Source organism: Cyrtonyx montezumae, unplaced genomic scaffold, assembly GCF_038088225.1.
Source record: "Cyrtonyx montezumae isolate F1298 unplaced genomic scaffold, pur_monq_1.0 scaffold_23, whole genome shotgun sequence".
Lineage (NCBI taxonomy): Eukaryota > Metazoa > Chordata > Aves > Galliformes > Odontophoridae > Cyrtonyx > Cyrtonyx montezumae.
The window spans coordinates 3,948,987-3,971,564 of NW_027071970.1; the positions used below are offsets into that span (position 1 = coordinate 3,948,987).

General features: G+C 45.3%; 1 protein-coding gene across 3 annotated transcripts; it reads right to left on the reverse strand.

Moving 5' to 3' along the window:
- Positions 1-1,247: 1,247 nt before the first annotated feature.
- Positions 1,248-22,217, reverse strand: PISD (phosphatidylserine decarboxylase). Of its 3 annotated transcripts, XM_065738911.1 has the most exons (8): positions 22,169-22,217; positions 20,561-20,655; positions 15,556-15,731; positions 4,376-4,612; positions 4,116-4,254; positions 3,156-3,302; positions 2,583-2,743; positions 1,248-2,283 (listed from the first exon to the last, which is right to left on the reverse strand). In XM_065738911.1, the coding sequence occupies exons 1-8, from the start codon at positions 22,204-22,206 to the stop codon at positions 2,059-2,061; spliced, it is 1,218 nt and encodes a 405-aa protein (XP_065594983.1). In that variant the 5' UTR covers positions 22,207-22,217; the 3' UTR covers positions 1,248-2,058. The 3 variants fall into 3 exon arrangements, with proteins under 3 accessions (XP_065594983.1, XP_065594985.1, XP_065594982.1); XM_065738913.1 differs by lacking the exons at positions 15,556-15,731; positions 20,561-20,655; positions 22,169-22,217 and adding exons at positions 6,628-6,793; positions 9,024-9,116; XM_065738910.1 differs by lacking the exons at positions 15,556-15,731; positions 20,561-20,655; positions 22,169-22,217 and adding exons at positions 6,628-6,793; positions 8,836-9,108.
- Between the last annotated feature and the right edge of the window lie 361 nt (positions 22,218-22,578).

Genomic DNA, 22,578 nt, shown 5'->3' on the forward strand with positions numbered 1-22,578 from the left:
TTTGGCTGTGGCTGGATGTCACTGACTCCAGTGGAAAAGGGGAAGAGATTCAATCCTTTTTCTCTCATACACTGGAACAAAGGCGTTGTCTTTATTAATATGTCATTGAAGTTGAGGCTAATCACAGCTGTAGCCCATGGGGCTTTAGTATTTCTTTCTCTCAGTGATTTAAAAAAGTGCACATTTCTAGAACCTGTATGTGGTAATATACTGCTGCAGGAGTAAACTTGCTAATGCCAAGAAGCTTAACGAGATAGGTGGCTGAGAGCCACTTCAAGCTTTCAAACTCCTCCCCATGTAAAGTGAGGAAACACTGACTCTCAGAGCCAAATGAATTTTCTCCTGCTTGTCACCTGAACAGCCACCATCATCTTTGAGTCACAGCTGGACTATGTCATTACACAGTTTACCATCCCTTCTTTCCTGATGACAAGCTAAGCATACAGGACTTGGCAAACTGGATGTGTACAATAAAATTCTGTTTTCTGCAGTACATACAAAGAAGGTAAGTATTTCTTCAGGAAATCACAGCTGGTCAAAGCCTACGAGCTTCTTGAAGTAGCAGAAAAAAACACCCAAGGCTCAAGCAAGAAAGTAATATGAGAAATCTTAAGAGATCAAAAAGGCAAGTTTTGTAAGCGTGTCCACTCCAGCAAGCTCTGAGCAGCAAAGACAGTTCTAAACATTTGAGTGTCTGGACTTGGAAAAGTTTAATCTCTAAAATCAGTCACTATATTGCTTTAAAGTCTCTTCTTCACTTTGGCACAGTTTCTGTCAGGACTTTTGGTGCCATGCTCAACAGATCCAGGATGTTAGGTTGTTGACTCTTCTTGACATGAAGTTACACAAAACTTAAGAGCCTCATTGTAAGATGAAGCTTCAGTGTAAAGCACTCAGGCCCCAGCCCATTCTTATCATTAAGTACGAGGGCAACAATCAGAGCAGGTGTGGCTTGTTATGTTTCAGCTAAGATGAAACAGTTGCCAGCCCGTTACAGGACAACCAGGTTGGCAGCTGGGAGGCCAAAGATCGCTTCAAAGATCTGCCATACTTTAGCATGCTGTTGGTGCATAGGGCATTTCACTCCATGCAATAAAATTTGGTCCTGAAGTATCTGAAACTGCTCTGTAAATAGAGGAACCAACTCTTCAAGAATTTAATGACAAAGCAACAATGAAGATACATAGAATCACAAGAGAAATATCCACCTTTACACTCTTAATTCAGGAAGTGAACTCTCTTCTCATATAAGCAAAATCCTTAAGGCCTGGAATAGCAAAATAAAACCATGGAGTAAAAATTAGACATATGCATCTGTCTGCTAATATTTTAAAAAAATAAAATCCCAAGATGACCGGTTTTATCACATGGAATGTAGATTCAGTGTTTCTAGTTTTAAAATACAGTGCAAAGTCCATTTCTAAAGGGACATTGTCAGGTAGAAGAATTAAAAGTTGTCTAACATTAGAAAATAAATTGGACATGTAACTTGCTGTACAGATACTCTGTGCATTTTGCTTAATTTGGAGTGTGAAGCCATACTTGTCCATTGAACTTTCTGGCTGTCCATGCATTTTATATAAAGAACTTCAGAGGAGTGTTTTAGAATAAAGATGAGAACACATCTGTTGTTCAAGATCTGAAACATATACTTCATACCTAAGGTACAAAGTCTGACTCAACTTGTCAATGTCCCTTTAAATACAGCTAATCTCTGCTTCCACCCTTACCCATTTTATAAGCTCTGTGAACATAAGTTATTCTGTGGCACATTGAGGGGGAGAACACAGAAGACTGCAGGCACAGGGTGGGACAGAAACTTCCACAGTCAATATCTTAAAGGCAGCTGTACCTGATACATATACGTTCATTCTTCTCTTTCTGCCTTTCAGCAGCAGTATGTAAATACAGGCCAAATACTCTAAAGGTGAACACAGCAATGACATCTTCTGTCTTCCTCACCCAGGTCCTGCTGAGTGATGCATGCCTGTCAAGTAAAACATTCCATGGTGTGTAAATAGTCCCGTTGTATATAAAGCCTTCTTGCTGTGTGTGCTTCTAGAGAGAGCCCAGTGCTTCTCCAAAACGGATTTTCTGTCCGGCTTTGAGGTGGAATTTGAAGTCCTTGGGTGCCTCAAAGATTAGCACGATAGTCGAGCCTAAGTTGAATTCCCCTAAATGTTCTCCCTTCCTCATGGGGATTCCCTCCTTGTTGTTGTTGGATATGAAGCTGAAGTCATTGTAGGAACCTTTTGAGTGATGCGGACTGTTGGTATGCAGGTCCTGTAAAGGGAAGGAAGAAACTGTTACTTGAGAGTCTCAGCACTCTGTCAGTACAGCTGCAGCTGGGGGTATCAAGGCATTTTCAAGGTAGGACCTCACAATTCAAAAATGCAACAGGAATATTCAAAGAAAAAATGTCTATACAGCAGGTGGCTCCCTATAAATCAGTCAGGGTGGAACAGCAACACAGTGAAACATCTTAATTTCAGGCTATAGGATTTTGACTATTGTTCTTCTATTACGCTTTACAAACCTCAAAAGTCAAAACCAGAAAGCTGCCTGAAAGTAATCTTACTCACCTGGTCAAAGTAGATGCGAATAGAGCCCACATTTGTTGCTCCTACAGCTGTTAAAGAGAAAAAGCCATGTTTCCAGTCACCTGTAAGGACAACCCGTTCATTGTGGCAGAACAGTTCCTTGATCCAGCGAGCAACTCCAGGATTCACAGACATCAGAGAGCCTGCAACATTGAGAAAACATTCAAGCTCAACTATTTGTCCCATAACAGTACTGCAATGGTGTCTGTATTTTCTGTATAAACACAGCTGGTCCAGTAAGCAACGCTGTCATGTATCTGTAGGGAGAGACAAATGCAGGCATAGCAATTAAAAAACAAGGCTGTAGAAACACCAGAAGTGTCACAGGAAGATCAACACAGCTCAGGAGAGACAAGAATTAGGAAAGCCTGAATACGATATTACTGCTTTTACCACTCACGTGTGATTAATTCTGGTAAACAATACTACCTTAGAACTCATAATCATGGGTGAAAAAGCTCCATGCTCCCATTATCTGCTCCACTGGCGCAGCTCATCCAGCAGTGCTTCCATCCACACCCACTCTGCATTCGTTTTCTAGAAAGAAAAACCTACCTGGAAAATGACGGCGGTGTGACACTCTCCAGTCAGTGGGTGAGTGGAAGCAGTGATAATCCCCTGGTGCAAGGTAGATTACACAGTGGTAGAGCTCATTCCCTTCCTTTGTGACTAGCTGCTGCTGAAATGAGTTGCCAGGTGGGGCTGCAGAGAAAGAAAAGAGTTTAAGGTACTCCTCATGCCATCATCTACTGTAGCTGAGCAGTATGTATTAGAAACAGTGGTGATAGCAGAGGACTAAATGCAGTGTGTGTGTTGGTAAGGCTAGAAACAGGCCCGAGAATCCAATTTCAATGTATTTTTTTTCCTTTACAAGGTGAGTTTAGATCCTGTACCATTTTAAACACTCCAGAAATTCATCAGTTTCTGCTGCACTGCTGAGGAAAGGGAAACTCCAGAACTGAAATCCAACGAAACAGGGATGTTTTCCTAAAGCTACCCTTTGAGGTAACAATTTGTGAAGAGGTCTTGGGTTTATGAAGTTCTCTGGTGAGATCATGTTGAAAATGAGCGTGCTGTTTGCAGACTCTCTCCTGTCCCCTCCCAAGTTCAGCAAAATGCATTGCTCAAAACTGAAGGCCTTGAAGACAGTGCTCGAGGTGCAGCAGAAGTGGTGACAACACGTATCCGTAGAGGTACAGTGCTTGTGCACAAAATGCATTATGGAGCAGCTTGCTCCTCATCTTTGGTACCCAGATGCTGAGGCACAATGTCAGCAGGAATGCTACAGCACTGGTGTAGTGGCAGACCTTGAAGTCAATTGCAATATTTAATATAACCAGATAAAATGGAACCAACTAATTAAACCGCGAGAATTAGAATGAGTTTACCCCCCAGAATACAAATATCAGAACTGGCTTTTTCTCCCTGGAAACGTGAGGGGGAAAGTATTCTCTCTTGATCACTACGACCACTTAGAATGGGCAGAGCACAAATGGTGTGAGGGCCAAGACTTACCCTCACTGAAACGCAAGTCATCCGTGCTGACGCGAGGTCCCAGGAAAGATTCCAGAGAATAAGTAACCCCTTTTACTTGCTCCACTTCACAGTTCTTTACTTGCCCAAAGTTAAGGATCTTTCCATCAGAGGGACTAATCTGCAGCACAGACAGAGAAGAAAAGGCAATGCAGTGGGAATTCATGCTTTCCCCATCCTTCCATCCACCACAGCCTGCAGGCTTGCTTGGTGGGGGGACGCTTGCCTTTCCCTTCACTCACCACACTGTGCACACAGCAAACTGGCCGTGCTTGTGGTTTCAGCTTCCTGCGAAAGAACTCGCTGAGGTTTCTGTAGTGGTGCAGATCTTCAACAGCTGCCTCCTTCATGTTCACACCAAAGGTCCAGATGTACAGGTTATAAACAGGCTTCCGGAGCCACGTGGGCAGCTCCACCTGGTTCAGACGACCCCAGGCCCTCGAGAGCAGTCGCGTCGGTACTGATTTGTACAGAGCAACCTGAAGGAAGAATTAATTACATCACATCATTCAGTTCTTCCCACAAAGAAAAAAGAATCAAGCTGTTCCTGCTAATAACTCCTTCTGCACAAATGCCTTTAAGCAGAGAAAAGGCAAACACTGCACTTAGATCCTCAATCCCTCCGTTCTGATGGCAGCAAATGAGGGATGCGATGACACTTCCTCTAAGTTTATACTGAAACCAGAAACTCTACTCCCTTGCAGGCTGGAGTCTCAGACTCAGGTTACTGGAAACTGCTCCACGTGAGGCTTACAGGAAAAGGTGTTTCACACAGGGTAGTGGAACACTTCTCAGAAGGGCTTCACACCAACACTATCGTATTCTTTGTGAACAATCAAATGAAAACTGACAGAAAAATTATGCATCTACTAATGACAGTATTTTCTACATGCCAGTATCACTGATATGCATACAGCTGAAGAAATACACCCACGTCCATGAACCTAAGCTGGTATAAACTGCTGCCAGCCTTACTCCTCCCACAACAGAGAAGTTGATAACTGCAAAAGTGCCTTTATTTCTATAGAATTATGTTTACCTTTGGGCTCACACCAATGCATGCATGTTAATAGCAAGAAAATCCAAATGAAGATAATAAGGTAAGATGCATACTGCTGATGCAGTGGGACTGATGACAGCACACCCCTGCTGGTAGTTCCAGCTTCTGAGGTCTGTGTAACCTACAATCAGCCACAAAACGTGTGTGTGTGTGTGTGTGTGTGTGTGTGTGTGTGTGTGTGTGTGTGTGTGTGTGTGTGTGTGTGTGTGACCATGGAGGAGGCAGCAGAGAAAACGAGCCCTGAGACCTGAGACCAGTTTTGCAAAAGAAGTTACCTGCTGAATCTGGAGCAATTTTTCGAACAGTGTAACTCAGCTACATTTTGCTCCCAAGATCTGTTTTATTTATTTTTAAATTGTTTTTTGTGTGGTTGGTTTGTTCTTTCCTGAGCAAGACTCATCCCTTATTCTCAGTCGTATCCTTCACTACCAGGTCTTGCACAGTATGGCAGTGAACACAAACAAGCACACACTGAGAGCTCATCCATCCCATCAAACACAGCGAACATTTGACTCAGAAATCACCACTCTGCTCATGAAAATAGTGCCATTTCAGCAGTAAACAACCAACTTCATCTTCCTTCAAATAAAATCTTCTAAATCAACAGCACTCCAGCTGAAGGAATGAAGAAAAAAGTGCTTTGCCATTCTGACACGCGTTTGCAGTGTTCATTTCTAAAATCATTTTTGCTCAGTTTCCCACCAACACTGAGAGCATCCAGGTGCAGCTGTAAAGGCACAGAAATTGTCACTGCTATTTCCTACAGCCCTTCTTTCCTAAAGCATCTGGTTTCAAGTTGCTGGGATGAAACCAAACAGCTGCTGAAAGGAAATGCGAGAACTGCAATCGTGACAGCTTTCAGTCAAAGCATCCACGTGGATGTTGCATTGTGCAGCTGCATTATAGATGTGGAGAATGCCCACGTGCAGGGCTCCCTATGGACTGCTCTCGGCAGTGTCAGAGCAGTACTGCATTCGTGTGTTATTCAGAAGGGCTCAATTACAAATACTAAAAAATAAATGAATTGAAAAACAAACCCTCTCTATACAAAAAAGCAGGAGACCATCTCAGTGTGGCCAGGAAAGGGAACTGGATGAGCAGTGTGCCTCATCTGCCACCCTGCCTCATCCCTGCCCTCATCCTTTAAGGTGGCTGAATGAATTCTGAAGTTTCTGTTGATTTTTGTGGGTAAACCATTAGAGGACAAATATTTTCTGCTACTTTCTGCTACTGAAAAATGACTTATCTGTGAAGCAATCAGTCATGACAGTTCTAAACAGTAAAATTACAGGGATGGATTGCATTTCTCTGCTTTCATGCTAGTGATGCTCAGCCTGTTCTAATGTCAAGGACCTTTCCACCCAGCTGCTGCCAACTCCCTTTGGCATCACACAGCTAACAGACACGAAGCACAAGAGACCTGCTCACACTTACCCTGCTCACAGGCCTCCATCCCACTCTGGTCAAGGGCTTAAGAGCACCGAAAGGCAGAAGGTAATAGAGAATAGTCAGAGGCCAAGAACGGAGTTTCAGAGCAGGCCTAGACATACAGCTTAGCTGGCCCAACCTTCGCCTCAGGGCCAGCTGGGGAAATTGCAACCTGAAAGATTACACACACAACATCAGAGGGTCAGCCATCGCAGCATCAGAACCGCCAGCTTCTGGTAGCTGGGGGTGATTTATTCCCACTCGTCATTACTTAAAGATCCATTCTGCAAGTCCTTACTCCTTCATTTTGGCAAGTTCTTCCCAAAGTAGAGGACCAGTAAAGTACCCTTCATCTGAGTAACAACATAACACAATAGTTCACAACACAAATAACAAAGAGCGAAGATCCTTCTTCCAAATATCAGAAGATTACACCCCCAGCCAGTGCTGCTCCTGGCTGTTCCAGGTCTAGGACAGCCAAGGCAGACAGCAATCTTCTGAAAGCTGGGACCCTGTGATGCTGGGACATCAATCCCAGCACTGTATGAAGGAGCAGCAATGAGGAAAGAGCAGAATCTAATTAAAGAAATCCTTGCAATCTAAGAAATGGAGGTCCCACAGACTGCTCACGTGTTGAAGGAACCTCGACTAGAAGGTTCTTGAATGGGACACTGGAGTCCAACTTACACAGACCTGCTGGCTGATAACTGACACGAGGGAACAAGTGTATGAGAACAGGAGTGGCACTCCTGAGGTACTTAAAACAATGCTCAAATAACTGGCTCCAGAAGGCATCCTTCCAGGTCTTAAATATTAACCGGGTACCCTTGGTGCTGAACAGAGAACACGTGGAACAAAGCTGATATTGCCAGTGCTGCAAGATAACCCAGTCTCTATAGCTCAATTACTCCTTTGCCTCATATCCAAGCGCACCAATGACTTTTCATAAATTGTATTTTCCGACTGAAAGCAAACAGCACCAACAGCTGTACGCAGAATGCGAACGTGCAGCTCTCCAAGGGAAAAGCTGCTCCTCTAACTAGCACAGGGCACTGTGTACCTCAGTTCAGACCCCTGTGATGGGAGGTCAGGATGAGAGGTCCCTCAGGTCCCCATCTATTCTTTGGCTTTGCTCACGAAGAAGCTTTTAACTAAACCATTTCTGACACTGCCCAGGTCACGTTATCAAATGCAAGTCTGCCTATCTGAGGGCAAAATATTCAGGTCTTCTGGGCACTGCCTTAAATCCTAGCCAGGAGTGTTTTCCCCACTGTGTTGCAGACAGAATGCCTGCAACCAGGGTGCAGCTACGTGTGCACAGACTGCAAGGGTATGCTCCGGCTGCTCTGAAGAGCTCTTCTTTATACCCGATTATACAACATGAAGTATGAACTACTTCTTTTTGAGGTGGAAAGAAGCAGGGAATCTAAAAAGGAAATTTTCCTGCCGACATGTTATTTTCAAAACATGGATCAGAATTAAAATAGCACATGAGCAGGTGACATCTGTCACCACTTTGGGATGCAAGATGGTGCTTTTGGCTCAGAGATCCTCTGCAGTGAACACAACTTTCCTCCAAAAAAATCAGTACATAAAACCTCCGAGAATTCCCTGTGCATCTCAATGCAAGGAAAACAAGATAGCAGCCAATACCTAAGGAGATGAAGTGCTGTCTCAGCAGGTGTAAAGCTGCTTTCTCAGTGGGAGGTGGGACCGACTCAACATGGGAATAGGAAGGGGCCACTCCGCGTCCTTCCTCCCACTCACCACCTGCCCGCCTGCAGTCTGTTTGAGGCCGGCAGATTGGTGCCAGGCTCTCAGCATCGTGCCAGGGTCCCGCTCCCCTGCCCCGCTCCCCCCTCCACTGCAGTTGCTGGCGGACCAATCCCATCCAAGCTGCATCCTGGCAGCGCACTCCGGAGCCCTGGGGCTCCCCGCTGCTCGGCCTGCTTTCAGAGCAGTCCCTGGCTAACCTTCCTATTCTCCTCATGATGGAGAACAGGAGAAAGGAAAGCAACCCTCTTCATTCCCCTTGGCATAGAACAGCATGCCCTTCTCCGACAATTCCACGCTTAAGGAGCTTTATAGTAATTAGGCCAAACAAAAGCTTTGCAGATGGCTGTCGCTCCTCCTGCCCAGAAACCCTCCCATCCTCCCTCCCTCGTTTCTCCCTTCAGACATCACTCCTGCGGAACAGAAAACACCACACAGTACCTGAAACGAGCTCTCCTATTTGGCGTCCCGCCGGCAGAGCCAGCCGGGCCCGGGCTCTCCGGTTGCGGGTGCTGGTCCCCGGCACAGCTGCCGCCGTTCCCTGAACGCAGCCTCCTGACATGAATTTTAACTTTGTGGAGGTTGTAGCAAGAGGGCGGAGGGTTAGATAAAGCTTTACAGCATCTCACCATTTCCCTGTGTGCAGATCGGGTCCCTGCAGGGCGTTTGAGCGGCACATTGTCAGGGCGATGGCTGGATGCGAGGCTCAGTCTTTTTTCCTCTACCTCCTTGCTCGCTCCGGCACAGGAGGGAGGACACGGCGCCGCGGTTTCTAATTCTGCTGCTGGTTTGCCTCTGGATTCCCCCTTTGTTTCCCACTTGAATTTCTGCTACAAGGGTTGCAGCTATTGCGAACAGGCAGGCATTGTGTCACATTTCAACATCCCACTACAAAGACGACTCCGCACACGATAAAAACAAGCTCTCCGTAGAAGCAGTCCTTGCTTCTCCCTCGTCCTGGCCGCCATGGAAGCTCAGTTCTGCAAGGAACACGCTGCAGTCCCAGGCTGCTGGGCACCAAAGCTCTGTCACAGCAGCTGCTAACCCCAGCGCTGCCTGAATACGAGGCTGGGAGGAGGAGTGGGGCGGAGAGGAGGAGGAGATAATTCCCAGCTTCAATTCTGCAGTGCAGCAGCCGCAGCTAAAGCAGTTCTGGACTACCTGGCACCAAAACTGCCTCTCTGCTCCTAATGCCCAGAGCTCGGGAAGAGCGAGAGGAAAGGAAGACCTTTCCCTTTCACAAACTCTCTCCGGATGCCAACATCCATCCCCGGGAATCTCTTTCCGTCTCCGAAGACGCCCAGGCAGCAGGTAAAGGTTTCTCTTCTACAAAAACCCAAATACTTAGTGAAATAAGCCAGCGTTAGGGACAGCTTGTGAATGAGTTATACAAATCTTAACATGTCGTTTATGTGGCTCTCAACACTGCCACAAGTTTACATCCAGCAGAACTAAAATGCAAAACACAGGTAAAGGGAGTTGTGTTTTTCTTGGCTGATCGTTGATGCTTTTTTGTTTGTTTTAGTGACAAAAGGCTGCAGTATTTCTATATCTGAATTATGAGCAAATACAGAGAGAAGTTTCCCCCTCTGACCTGCAGACTGCACCTCAAACCCAGATTTCCTGCCTCCCGTGCTCTGGATTTGGGTTAAGGCAGATTGAAACTGAAAGGGGAAGCGTGCAAGGTACATTTCTCACATCAGAATTAAATCAAGTACCCAGAGCAGTTTAGGGACTAACACTACAGCAGTCATCATTTCTCTTATTTTTAACATGAAAGTCTGGGTTAAATATATATCTCCACGAAAACTCTGCGTCTCGTAGAGTGAATAAAAAGAGCGCTGGTGCTGAGGTAAGGGAAAGGGATGCATTTCATTTCAGATAAGCCAAGAGAAGTGAGAGGCCCAGCATGAAAATCTAGAACTAGCTGAAGACTTCCTGCTCAGGCCTTGAAAGATAAATATTCCAACAAGAATCATGTGTTATGATTGGCCCCCAACTCCAAATATTTCGGATATTCCCTAGGAACACCCCTGGAGTGCCTGCAGGACAGTCATTTTTTGTGAGAAGAAAATGGTGACACGGCATCCTGTGTCACAGGAAGTTCCAACCCCTGTGTTTGTTGTTGCTCCAGCTGGATGTTAACGACTGCCCTAAGAAGAAGTACCCAAAATCCCCTCAAAATCCAAAGAAAAGCAACAAGGAGCACAGGAGGGGAATTCCTCTTGACTTGCCAGGAATGCAGGAAGTAGCCAACATTTTACTGTAGAAAAAAGTGAAACTGACAACACTTTTAAAAGGCACTTCGGGGCAGATGAAAAGCGCTCTCATAGTGAACACCCACCTTCACTAAACTGAAGCAGTTCATTTGGTAGTGACTGCAGCTGCCCCAGGCCAGGCTGGCACCCCCCCCCCAGCCCCCTCTCTACTTACACGTAGGGAGGTCTGGCCGTGAGCTCTTTCAGCAGAAGCTCAGTTTCATATCCCAGATGTTTTCAAGGAATTGCACTCCAGGCTGCACAAGCCCGACCCTGTGAAAGCACGGAGCAAGCTCATGTGCTCCCTGAAAATGGATGGACGCTGAAATGTTCCACTGCCCAACGCAATGGGGAACACCACCCTCCAGTTTACATTTCAAAGCGTGGTCCAAGTGAGGATCGGACCATTCTCGGCATTATGAGCCTTTACTCCCACTTACTTAAAAAAATCAGCGCAGATGAGCATGAAATGCTTCTCTTAAGTTCTGTTCTACTGACCTCATTACATTCACCAAGATGCAAGTACCCAAGTCTGCTTCAGTGCTGCCCTACACAGCAAGCTGCCATTCCTGCTGCTGCCCCACAGGCAACTCACATCTCAAACGAAAACTCCAGCCTGGGTTTCCCTCCACTGTTTGAGCAACCTGCTCCAGTGGGAAGAATCCTTGCCCACAACGCGGGACTTGGAACAAGATTATCTCTAAGGTCCCTTTCAACCCTATTTGTGGTTCCACGGGGAAGAATAAGCACTAAACCAGGGACTTCCCAGAGCCGGAAGGCCTTGAAGTGAACGCTAACGAGGACAGCTGGTGACACAACTCGGGAAGAGCTACCTTCAGTGTCACGCTAAGATTCAGACCAAGTCAAGAAGAGCCGCGCCCGGTGAAGCCCCTCCCGTGAGCAGGCCTACAAGTGGAAGCAGTGCCAGCGCTGCCGTGGCTGTACGCAAACTACCAATTGCCTGAGACGGCACTGCAGCATCGCTAACTCCAGCACTGCTCACTCCGCCGTGTCAGCGCTGCGCGGAAGGACGGCTCCGTGCGCGTGATCGGTCCGCGGCTTGCACAATCCCGCCCTAAATCAGCACCGTCTGCCCCGAGCGTGCGATGACTGACTCACTGCACACACGGACAAGTCCTCTTTTTAGACAATAGAGGACTGTTATCCGCCGGCTCCTATCAGCTCAAACGAGCCTCCCACCCAGCGGCCCCACTCACACGTCTTTTCACCGCAGCCCGCAGCCTTACCCCCAGCTCTTCAATTGCCTGCCCCGAGTCCGACACGTAGCCGTCCTCCAGATCCTCTTCTCAAGTTTTAAACCGCAAGCACGCACCGTCCGCCCCGGATCTCGCTCCCCCGAAGGTTTGCGGCCTCCGCTCTCACACTTTCTACGGTCGGTGGCTGAACAGCCGTGTAAAAAAACGGACCGTCCACAACCGAACGCTGAAACGCAGAGCCCCTCCCAGCGCTGCCCAACCGGCGGCACGGGCACGTGGAGCGCAGCTTCTCGAGCTCCTTCACACTGAGACCTTTCTGTAGGATCTGTCTGTTAAATCACTTGGGGGTGGCGGGGGGGAAGGAGCGGTACTGTAAGCCAGCCGTAGGGGTAGCGGTTTTGTTTGACTTTTTATATGCAATCCCTCCCTCCTCCCAGCAGTCTCAAAAACTCTCTCCTCCGAAGCAGGACGAGAAGCTGCATTTGCTTTCGCAAAGCGACGCGCAAACTCTCGGCAACTAAAGCAGCCGGACTCACCCAACGCCCATCCCCGCAATTCCGAACCCACCCGAGGTAAGTCCCGAGCGAGCCGGGTCCTCGCACCGCCGCTGCCGAAGCTTCCAGAAGGACGGAGCCGAGCGCCGGACGGCCCTCAGCGCCCCGCAGCCCTACCTGGTGCCGGCGGCGGAGCCCCACGGGCGGAGGACGGCACTACCCGCGGCTGCTGCCCGGTTCCGTGCCTTAAGGAAGCGGCCCGAGGCGGCCCTGCCCCGCGGGGAGGAGCCGTGGGGAGGTGGGGGAAGGGGGGACCGGAACGCGGCCACGGCACCGCCCCCGGGATGGGGGAACGCGTGGGGGTCCCTCCCCTCCGTGGGGCCCCGGGAGCAGCGGAGCGCCCCGCAGCGGGAACCGCAGCCCCACGCTCGGGTGAACCGGGGAACCCAGGAACACGAGTGCAGTGTAAGATCCAGCAGCCATAGAGCGGGCCTCATTCTTCCTAAGCAAAGCAGGTTGGATTAAATATAGGTATATACGCTTTCTTCCCCCATCAGCTCTTTCCTGAACTTGTTGCACACCTCTTACCCTAGCGCTACAGGCCAAGGAAAGCACGTGCTGTATCAGACTGCCAAAATGCCACCGTGTATCTCCTGCTGCACAGACACCGGGTGCAGTTTCTACGATCAGTAGGAAGGCTCTGTTCTCCCTCCCTTTGAGAATCAAGGCCTTAAATCTGCACTGAAGCACTCCCCCACTGTATCAAGCCATTTTTAAAGTCTGTTACCAACATGTGAAGTGCCAGATGTCACCGCAGCTCAGTTCTCCTATGGCTTTGCTGTTTGTGCTGGTGCTGTCATTCTAACAGGAGAGATCTTATACATAAATTCTGCACTGGATCAGAGCAAACTATGGAAGCACGGGACAGGTACAAGAAATTCCTCCTACCAGAATGAAGTTCTGGTCACTTTACCAACTCCTTCTTTAACCCAGGAGTCCCTGAGTAATTCAGCCATCCTACAGCACCACAGCATCTCTGTGAGAAGCTGCACTGTGCCTTAAGTTTGGTAAGCTACGCATGGAGATCCTGGCCAGGAAATACTTGGTGACAGCAAGGATTTGAAGCCACAAGCTTCCATCTACCTGACAAATACATCTACCTGTCTCTCTTCAAGCCCTCTGCTTTACCCCACCTAAATAAATGAGAGCTGATCCTCACTGGTATTCACAGTAAGAGGCACACTAAGGTGTTAAATCAGCTCAAGGTATTAGCAACATGATGTCTCTATGAAAATGACAGGTGTGCTGAAGAAACAGTAGTGGTACCTGATATGTACCTCTGCAACACAGAGATTCCCTGACTTTTGCTCAGAAAAGGAATCTGCCTTACACACACAGCACCAGCTGGAAGACAGTGTGTGTGTGTGTGTGTGTGTGCACGAGCACAGTGCTGGCACACTGGAGCTGGGTGTTGCAGCAGGCTCAGCAGTGAGGTCACGTGCAGCAGCTTCTCTTTCTGTATCACTTTCAAAGCCCATTAAGTCACACTAAGGCTCTCTTTACCTGTGCAAAGGCTTATAGTCCTGTTCTAAAAACAACACCCCTCTTTTCCTCAATCCTAAATGTCCTTCCAGGGATGCAAAAAGAGAGGGAGAATAATGGAAAGTGAGAGCTCAGCAAAAAATAACCCTCTGCTTTCTAATAAAAAGGGAATAATGCAGCTCTTATTTTTCTTGAATTCTTCACAGTTTAGAATATTCCTTTCAATGTTTGAACACAGTTTCTCTGTTTCCTCTTCTCTCAGGCTTCCTTTCCCTCCCACAGGAGCACCCAACAGAACTCAAGTGTATCAGGAAGGACTAGGAAAACTTCTCAGTGTGGTTTCTTTAGAGCTTTTTCCATCAAAAGCAGTATTTGTAACTTCACCAAATAACCACCAATAACAACACTCAGCATACTAGTATAATGAAAGAAAGCAAATTTAATAAGGAAATTATCCAACTTCATACCTAAAAATTTGAACGTTATTTAAAATCCTTTGTTTTTGAGAATAGAAATTGAGCTGATGGTGCCTTTTGAACCAATACTCTTAGACACTTACCAGTCTCTCTTAATCAAAACAGAAAACCTGTTCGAAATAAACGTCAGTAGCAAAAGAATATACAGAAGACAGATTAGCAGACAAATTTCTGAGGAGCTATCACAGCTCAAGCTGTCAGCATGCAGCCCTCCTGGCTCACAGCTCATTGGGATCAGCAGTGAAAATGAATTTAAGGGAATTGCAGCCTTGTCCCCTAAAGGCATGTGGCCAAAGCCACTCACAAACCAGCAGTGTGCTTAGGAATGCAAAGAGAGCAGATGCTAAAGGTCACACTGAAGCATCTCCTACACAATCCTACAACCTTTAACTCCTTGCCTTCACAAACAGTACTGCAGCACTTACCTGGATGTTTGGAAGAATACTGCATATGCTTTCAACTCTTTCTGTACTACATCCCCTTAAGAGTTTGAAGGAAATACAGTGGTTACATCCGGTTATGAAATACTTCTTACTTCAATGCTGCAGTAGATATTTGATCCACAAATCTGATATACCTACTGCAATTTCACAACAATTTCTAATCTCCTTGGAATCCAGAAAAGAAGGCAAAAAAACCTCAGGGTCAGCAAGTTCTGTTATAGATGTGGGTGTTTTTTAAGACAGAAAAGGCCTTCCAGATGCGTATGTACATAAGCTTATGTAATGTATAAAGAAACAAGGCTGATTTATAATTACTGGCTATAGATTCAGTCTCAGCATCCTTGTGAAGTAGATAAGGCATGAAGGCACTGGGAAGCAACTACTGGGACCAACTCAGCATTAAATGCATTTCCAATCCCATGACATCTCATTTCAGTCCTGCCTAGTCTGACTTCTGTATTTCATTCTGTAAATTATATTATGTGCTTTATTCGTCACTGTGCAATTCAAGGTGTGGAAAGTAAGAAATTGCACTGCACTAAACAGATCCTTCAGAGCCACTGCAGATGCACACTTTATGCTCTCTCAGTAGTGCAAGTTACTTAAAAGACAGAAACAATTTGTCAAAAACGCATCAGCTACGAAGAATGAACTCCACATTTCCTTGTTGGACAGAGAGCAAAGGCTTTGCCTCAAACACAGCAAAAGCAAAATTGCCACAGTCTTCTTACCTCCCACTCACTTGCGAGCTTCACAGGCAACTCTATGCCCTTCTTCTCTAGCTGTTCCAACTTGTAACCCTCATATTTTTTGTATCCTGCATATCCCCCACCCGCAGCCACCAGAACATGGAAGGGGCGCAGGCGGAAGGCTTGTCCTACTGGAGCAGTGTGAAGCTTCTTCCTGTCTGTAACAGAGAAAAGCAGACTTTCAGAGCACAACTATAAAGTCAAAAGAAACTCAGACAATATGCACAGTAAGGGATGTCAGTTTAAATGATATAAATACCATCGGAAATATGTGATACAGAAGATTATATATATACACATATATATATTTATGTGCTCCACCTATTGCAGCTTAGCAAGTTACTTTAAGTCAGCTGATAAGCACTGACTGCTCATCTGTGTTCCCCCACCGTTGTTCCCAGCAAGTATGTAAAATGAGCTGCCTGAAAGCACCACAGGGATGGGTGCCACAGTGCACACAGTTCAGCTTTGGATTTCTATGTCATTACTGTATGGAAAAATCAGTCACAGAAGAACAGTGCATACACTGCAGAACTGCATGCTTCTCAACCATCAGAATCTTCATTACAGTTAGACACATATTTGGGAACGCCCTAACTGGAAGGGGACGTGGCAACCTGCTTCAGCATAGCTTCAGTAACTGCTGTAATACAGGTCACTACACAGCAGGCATGTCCTACCCCACCTCAGCAACCACCAAACCCTCAGCGTGCAGTTATCACTGCCTGAGCTGAAACCAGAACACAGGAGGGCTCACTGCAGGGCTAAGTCAAATTATGGGAAATCGTTTTATGCATTTTGACGCACGGGCTAAACACAGTCCTGGGACCAGCAAAAATATGCAGTCTTGCTCTTTGTTTTGATGAACAGAATTGAGGATAAGTCTCTAGTTAAGCACTGGCATTAGAAAAAAGTATTTATTCTTATCATACACAACATAATGGAAGATCAGTTTGTTGAGAATTTGCCTTCAGCAGCGTAATCTTATTTCAGGAGTACATACATTTGTGAACAACCGTTTTCAAGGATGAAGTACAGTAAGAGTACAATTTCATCAGAAATCTGACAAATATCTGGAGAGCTCACTGCAAATAGCAGCCACTGCCACTGAACCAGCCTGATGTGTCAGTTTCACAAAAACAAGATCACATAACCCACTGGTTTTGTGTTTTTGTTGCTCTTTTTTAACGTTTTAATAAAAAATGTCTTGTTACTTGTGTACTTTAACTATATTATATATTTGCATGGGACTCAAGACAATTCCTCCTCACTCAGTGTGGCCCAGGCAAGTAAGAAGGTTTACACCCATGCTGTAGGGGAAAAAGATGCCATCCAATATTACATCTGTTCCTTACCGAGAACCACCAAGCTCCTCTTGCCTAACACAAGCCTTGCATGCTGCATGTGACATACTACCCGGCATGGTTTCTAAGGGGAAAGCACTTCTCTTCCCAAATCTTCAGTGCTGCTCAGGCTGAAGGGGCCAAGCTGCCCTGCTCCTATTACAGTCTGATGTCACTGCCAGACAGAAAAAAGCTGCCTAAAGGAATTCATTCCCGGACAGTGAGTGGTGTCATTTCCACGACAATCACTGATATGGGTGAGCAGGAAGCAAAAACAATGGACTCTATCTCGTTCCATCAACGTTAGGCTAAGGCTTGACTAGGAAAGGACAAATGCACAACTTAAAAAAAAACCTGCCAGTAAATACCATCTCTATTTCTAGGCATGCATAGACACAAAGTGTAATTGCTCCACAACACAGGGAGCTTGAATTCCAGGTGGCAGAGTGATTAGGGACATTCAGCTGCTCTCCACACATAATGATACACACAGATGTCCCATATAAGCAGTTCTTGCTCTTATTTTTGTCCAAATATTTTCATTCGTTTCTTTCCTATGTATGGGATTTAAAACATTTTGAATAATATGCCTGAAAAGACATCATAATGTGAAAACGACTGAATTCTTAGTGAAGAGATTAAGAGGAAAAAAACCAAAACAAAACGAGGGCAGCAACTACAGGTAAAGTTAGATTCTAGAAAACATTCTGTGCTAAAGAAAATGCTCAAAAAAAGGACAGGGATCATTCAGAGCAGTGAAACGTTTATGAAAAAGGATTTTACTTACTTTAAGTCTACAAAGACTCTATAACCTTTCAACTTTGGTCTGCCTAGGCAGCTGCATCACTATTTCAACAGAAATGTCTGTACGGAGACCAACCACACTCGTTAGCCCTAAAGCCTTTAACTGTCTTCCCACCACATCTTCGGTTGACAAAGCTGCTCAGCGATCTCACCAGAGCCAGTAAATACCAGAAACCCCTTGGTGGGAACAGCTTTTTCTGGTTTCTGTACAGGCTGCATCCAGAGACTGTTTCCAGTTCAAGATCTTCTGCTGATAGACCTCTGCAAACATTTATCTTCCTGTGCTAGAGATCATTTGCTGACAGAACAGTGAAAGATAATATCCCACACCTTTCAGCCATAAGTGAAATTCACAAAGGTTTACAGATTCCAAAGCAAAAGCTGAGTTGCTGATTCTGGCAACAACACTCTGGTGCTGCTCAGAGGTTTCAGCTGAACATCATGTTCTCCATCAGTACAAACACCGCAGCAGCTATCTGGTGAGCAGCAGGAGCATGAGGAAAGCTCCTGTCTTCTCAGATGAACCAGCAGAAACAAGTCCAGGACAGGGGACTTATAACATACTTTTCCATGCTCTGGATTAATCCTAAGCCTGAATTCCTTTAAGGTAAAGGTTAACCTGAGATTTCTTCTCATCGAGTACTTTCAGCAAACCAGAATAGAAAAAGTAAGCTTCCTTCTCTGGAATGGATAAAAGCATACTTTCCAATAATAAAATATTCACAGCATGTGACAAGAGACAAAGGATTTTGACAAGCAAGTTATCCCAGATGAGTGCTGTTAAATAAAATGGGACTAACTGCTGCCTCAACCAACAAGGAAACACAACTTTATGTGCAGTTGTTTTAGCAACAGGTCAACACATGGACTACAAGCTTACAAATACTTCCTAAACATACAAACAATATTTGCTCTTCACAGCCGTGCCCAGCTAGAGTTATTCCAAGTGCAAGCATCACTTTATCAGGCCTTAAATATTACACATAATCCTACTTCAATTTTGCAATTTATTTTCAATTTTGCAATAATTAGAAGTACAGATAGCAATTTAAAATGATATTTAGCAGCCCTGTAAGAAAGAAGAGGTCTAAAACTGCTGGATTCTGACTTCCCCAGATGTCTCCAAGTGCATAACAGTTACACTCCACAGTGGGTTATACAACTGAACAGCTTTCAACAAATTCCCACCTAGTATGTTGTTTCCTTCCTATCATCCATTGAAGATTAAGCACAATGTCCCCTTATAAGTCAGTCACTTTGTGATCTAACATGATCCCTTTGAATTTCATGTTGGTAATGGATATCATTTTTGTCATCAGGTTCTTTTCATGACTCTGTTGTTAGAAAGACCACTCAGCCAAAATCCATGCAGATGCCTTCACATCCCCTTTGTGACACCCACCTGCAAAAGACAGGCTCAGTTTGCCTGGCCTGCCACCTGGCTGCATGCTGTGTCAGAGACACTGAGAGCATGAGATGTTGCAGGACACGGTGAGCAATTAAAGGGATGTTAAATGTTTCAAATGGAGAGAGATTGACCATATAGGTATGTGAAGAATATGACATTCTGGCTCGGTTTGTTAAAGTTATGTTTCTTAGAAAATATTCTGAAAAACACTGTACTAAAATGAAACTGCTAAATTCTATCATCTTTAGAAAAGTAATTTTTCATCTGAAGAGTCCTCAGAAAGCTATGTAATCTGAGGAAAGTAACTACAGGAAAGGCACCTGTGGTAAATTGGCTTCATTCTGCTACACAGAGACCACCTTCACTGCTAAAACTGGACATGTTTAGAAACAATTTAAGAATGAATAGGTTCCATTGTATATGTTCTTCCACACAGAGCTCCTTCCTGTAGCATCACTCTAAGCACTCCCATCAGTCTGATTACATTTGGTTTACAAAATATTCTCCAGACACTGAGGTGAGGGAGTATAAGGAAACATGAAATCCCTCATTTTGAATGAAGCAGATCTGGAAAAATATCCCAGTATAAATTTCCCTTGTGAAAAAAATATGAGAGAGAGAAAATGACACCATTCAACTTCATTATCTTGGCTCTTCTGCTGGCCCTGTCAGACAGGTTTCTTCAGAAGTGATAATTGCAGTGTACAGGATGTGTGTGTTAAAGCATCAAAGAAGCTTGAGGGTATTTGATTAAGGAAAAAAAGGACATGTATTAAAAGAGACCATCAGGGAAACAGATATCACAATGACAAAGCAAGGCAGTTTTTCTGATAAAAAACACAGGAATAATGCAGCCTAAGGGTGAACAAATATCAAGCAGAGTATTCTGTCATGCTCTAACAGAGGACTTCCTAATTTGAGAGCTGACATTGATTCAAATTCCAGTTTTGGCCAAACATTGCTCAAGATATCACAGCATCTAAACTGCTGCCCATATTTGCTTCTCTGTGAGGCTCTTCACATCTATAACATCACTGTGGAACAGATGGCACTTGTAGAAGGAAGTAGCAGCTTTTAACCACGGCTAGGGAATATTTGCCTAAAATTTGTTTTTAACAGTAAAAAAAACATTTTTATATAAATAATTTGCTCTCTAAGCATTCCCAAAAAAACGAGACACAATGAATAACCTAATAAAATAATTTTATGAAATAGATAAATGTACTTATTTTACTGCCTGCAAAACACCACAAATTTAAAATCACTATCTGTCAATAGATTCCAAAAGTTGAGCAGCTCACTCAATTTGGACTCCCAGTCCATCTGCTTCAATGTTAAGAACTTCATATTGACCACTACTAAATCATAATTCACCTGATTTTCCAGTGATCCTGAATTTATAAACACTGGATTACATACAAGGCACACTTACCACTGAAGAATGTCCTGGAAGGTGACTGCTTCCACAGGACTGCAGTTCTAATGCACGGGTTCTCACGTATGAGGAAGTTACAGCCAGTCAGGAAACTGTAAACACAGCACACAACAAAAAGTGGCTTAAGCACAAACGTTTTACAATGCAAATGTAAACAGAATATTCAGAAGCTGAACAGCACAGAGGGAAAAATTCTTTTTAAAGTATTGAGATTCATAAAATAAAGCATTAAAATTCATACTGAATCCATTCTCAGGAGGCCCACTTTCTCTTCTTCCAATAAATCGAAAAATCTAACTGCTTCTGCAGATACCTCATGGTTTAACGATCTATCTGTCTCACTTTTCTTACTCCTATGTGTTTCTATTCTCTTATCAAAACGTTAACACACATTCCTTCAAGAGAAGTTTATGAAAACAGCAATGCACTTCTGAGTGCTGTATCTCAGGCTGGTTGGAGTTCTAATATATGGGTTACTGTGAATACAACCTGAGCCTTTAAAAGATCAAGTCAATGTCACCTATTGTAATTTTTGATTTTCTGCCCTACCCTGGTCTACAAGACCAACAATCTAGTCGTTATTCAAAAAAAAAGTGACAAAAACTGGTGAGTAAGTCTTCCCTGGAGCGGTTTCCAGTTTATTATGTTGTATTATTATCCAACAGCATGCAAACACCTACATCAACAGCAATAAAAGATATGTATTTTACTGGGGAAAGCATATTTTAAACAAAACTTCTTTACCTAGAGGAACAGTAAGCAGTGTAAATACTGACATTACCTTCTGCAACAACACAGCTAATAGGTATTTACATCTACCCAAAGGTAACGCTTATCACAGACAAAGTGGCATTCAGCCATCATGATCAAAACAAATTCCGCTTGTAAATGTAGTGGTGAAGTTTTGTAATTTCGCACTTGGCATTATTCCACCTCCAGGAGGCCGCTGCACATGTAGGCACCATTTAGGAGCCACCTACAGCAACTACTTAAAGAGACATTTGTGAATTGGGCTCACACGTCTCCTTTCTTCCTCACCATGCTATGGGGCGAGGGTGAGCACAGAAAAGCTATGGAATCGATGAAGTAATGTCATTTATTGCACCAACTGGTGTAGCTGGGAAAGTAATGGGCGCCAGGCGCTCGTTCCCAGGATGCAATTGTGACAGCTGGGACGTCTTCATTTGGCTCTGCACCTTTCATCTGATGCACGCCGAGTACAGAATTACTTCATTAACTTATGGGCTACTGAATCACTCGGATGATTCAGTTCCAGGAAGCGGTTACAATTCCTTCACATTCTTAAGAATGAATTCCAGATATCTCACGAGTTTCAAGTAGTCTGAGGAAACAAGAAACCTAAGAATAGATTTCTTGTCCAGAGATCACGCAGTGCCAGCAGCGAGCACCTGCAAGCAACGTTTTACTGCGCCAGTTAAATATCATTAGCTGCAGTCTTCACCCATGCCCGTAACACAGCACCGGCAGCATTAAGAAGCTGAAGGGCACCGTGAACACCGCAGCAGCCGTTCTCCGACGCGCGAGTTCCCGCCACTGCTGCGGTCCCTCAGCGCCGTCCCGCCCGCCAACCCGCCCCTCCCGTACCTGCTCCGCCACAGCGCCGCTCCCGCGCCCCGCGCCATGGCCGCCGCCATCTTGCTGCCGCTGCGTACGGAACGCGAGCGTGGGGGGAGACGGGGCGGGGCGTATAGGCGGGGCGAGGGGGTGTGGAAGTGCTGTAGGGGATGGGCTGGGTTAATTATGAGGTTAGGATGTGTTGTGGGGTAGAGGGTGGTGGCGTCAGCGCTCTGAGAGCCGCATGCTGCCCCGGCACTGCCTCGGGAGTGACTCGAGGTGAAGGTGTAAATAAAGCGCTTCTGTCTGTAGAGCGTTTTCATTGACGCCGACTGAGCTGATCTGTGATCCGGCCTGATCTAATCTATCTTTTCCCAGCATTGGAAGTGAATATATGGACCTATAACTATTCAAAAAGAACTTTTATTCTACTTTATTGT

What these genes read in the sequence shown, in the direction of transcription:
- PISD (XM_065738910.1), bottom strand. Translation starts at nt 9,026, where the DNA reads ATGGTGAGATGCTGTAAAGCTTTATCTAACCCTCCGCCCTCTTGCTAC. An exon ending in GATGGAGGCCTGTGAGCAGG is followed by an intron (nt 4,613 to 6,627) that starts GTAAGTGTGAGC and finishes TTCTTCCTTCAG; the next exon opens with GTTGCTCTGTACAAATCAGT. An exon ending in TGACTTGCGTTTCAGTGAGG is followed by an intron (nt 3,303 to 4,115) that starts GTAAGTCTTGGC and finishes CTTTCTCTGCAG; the next exon opens with CCCCACCTGGCAACTCATTT.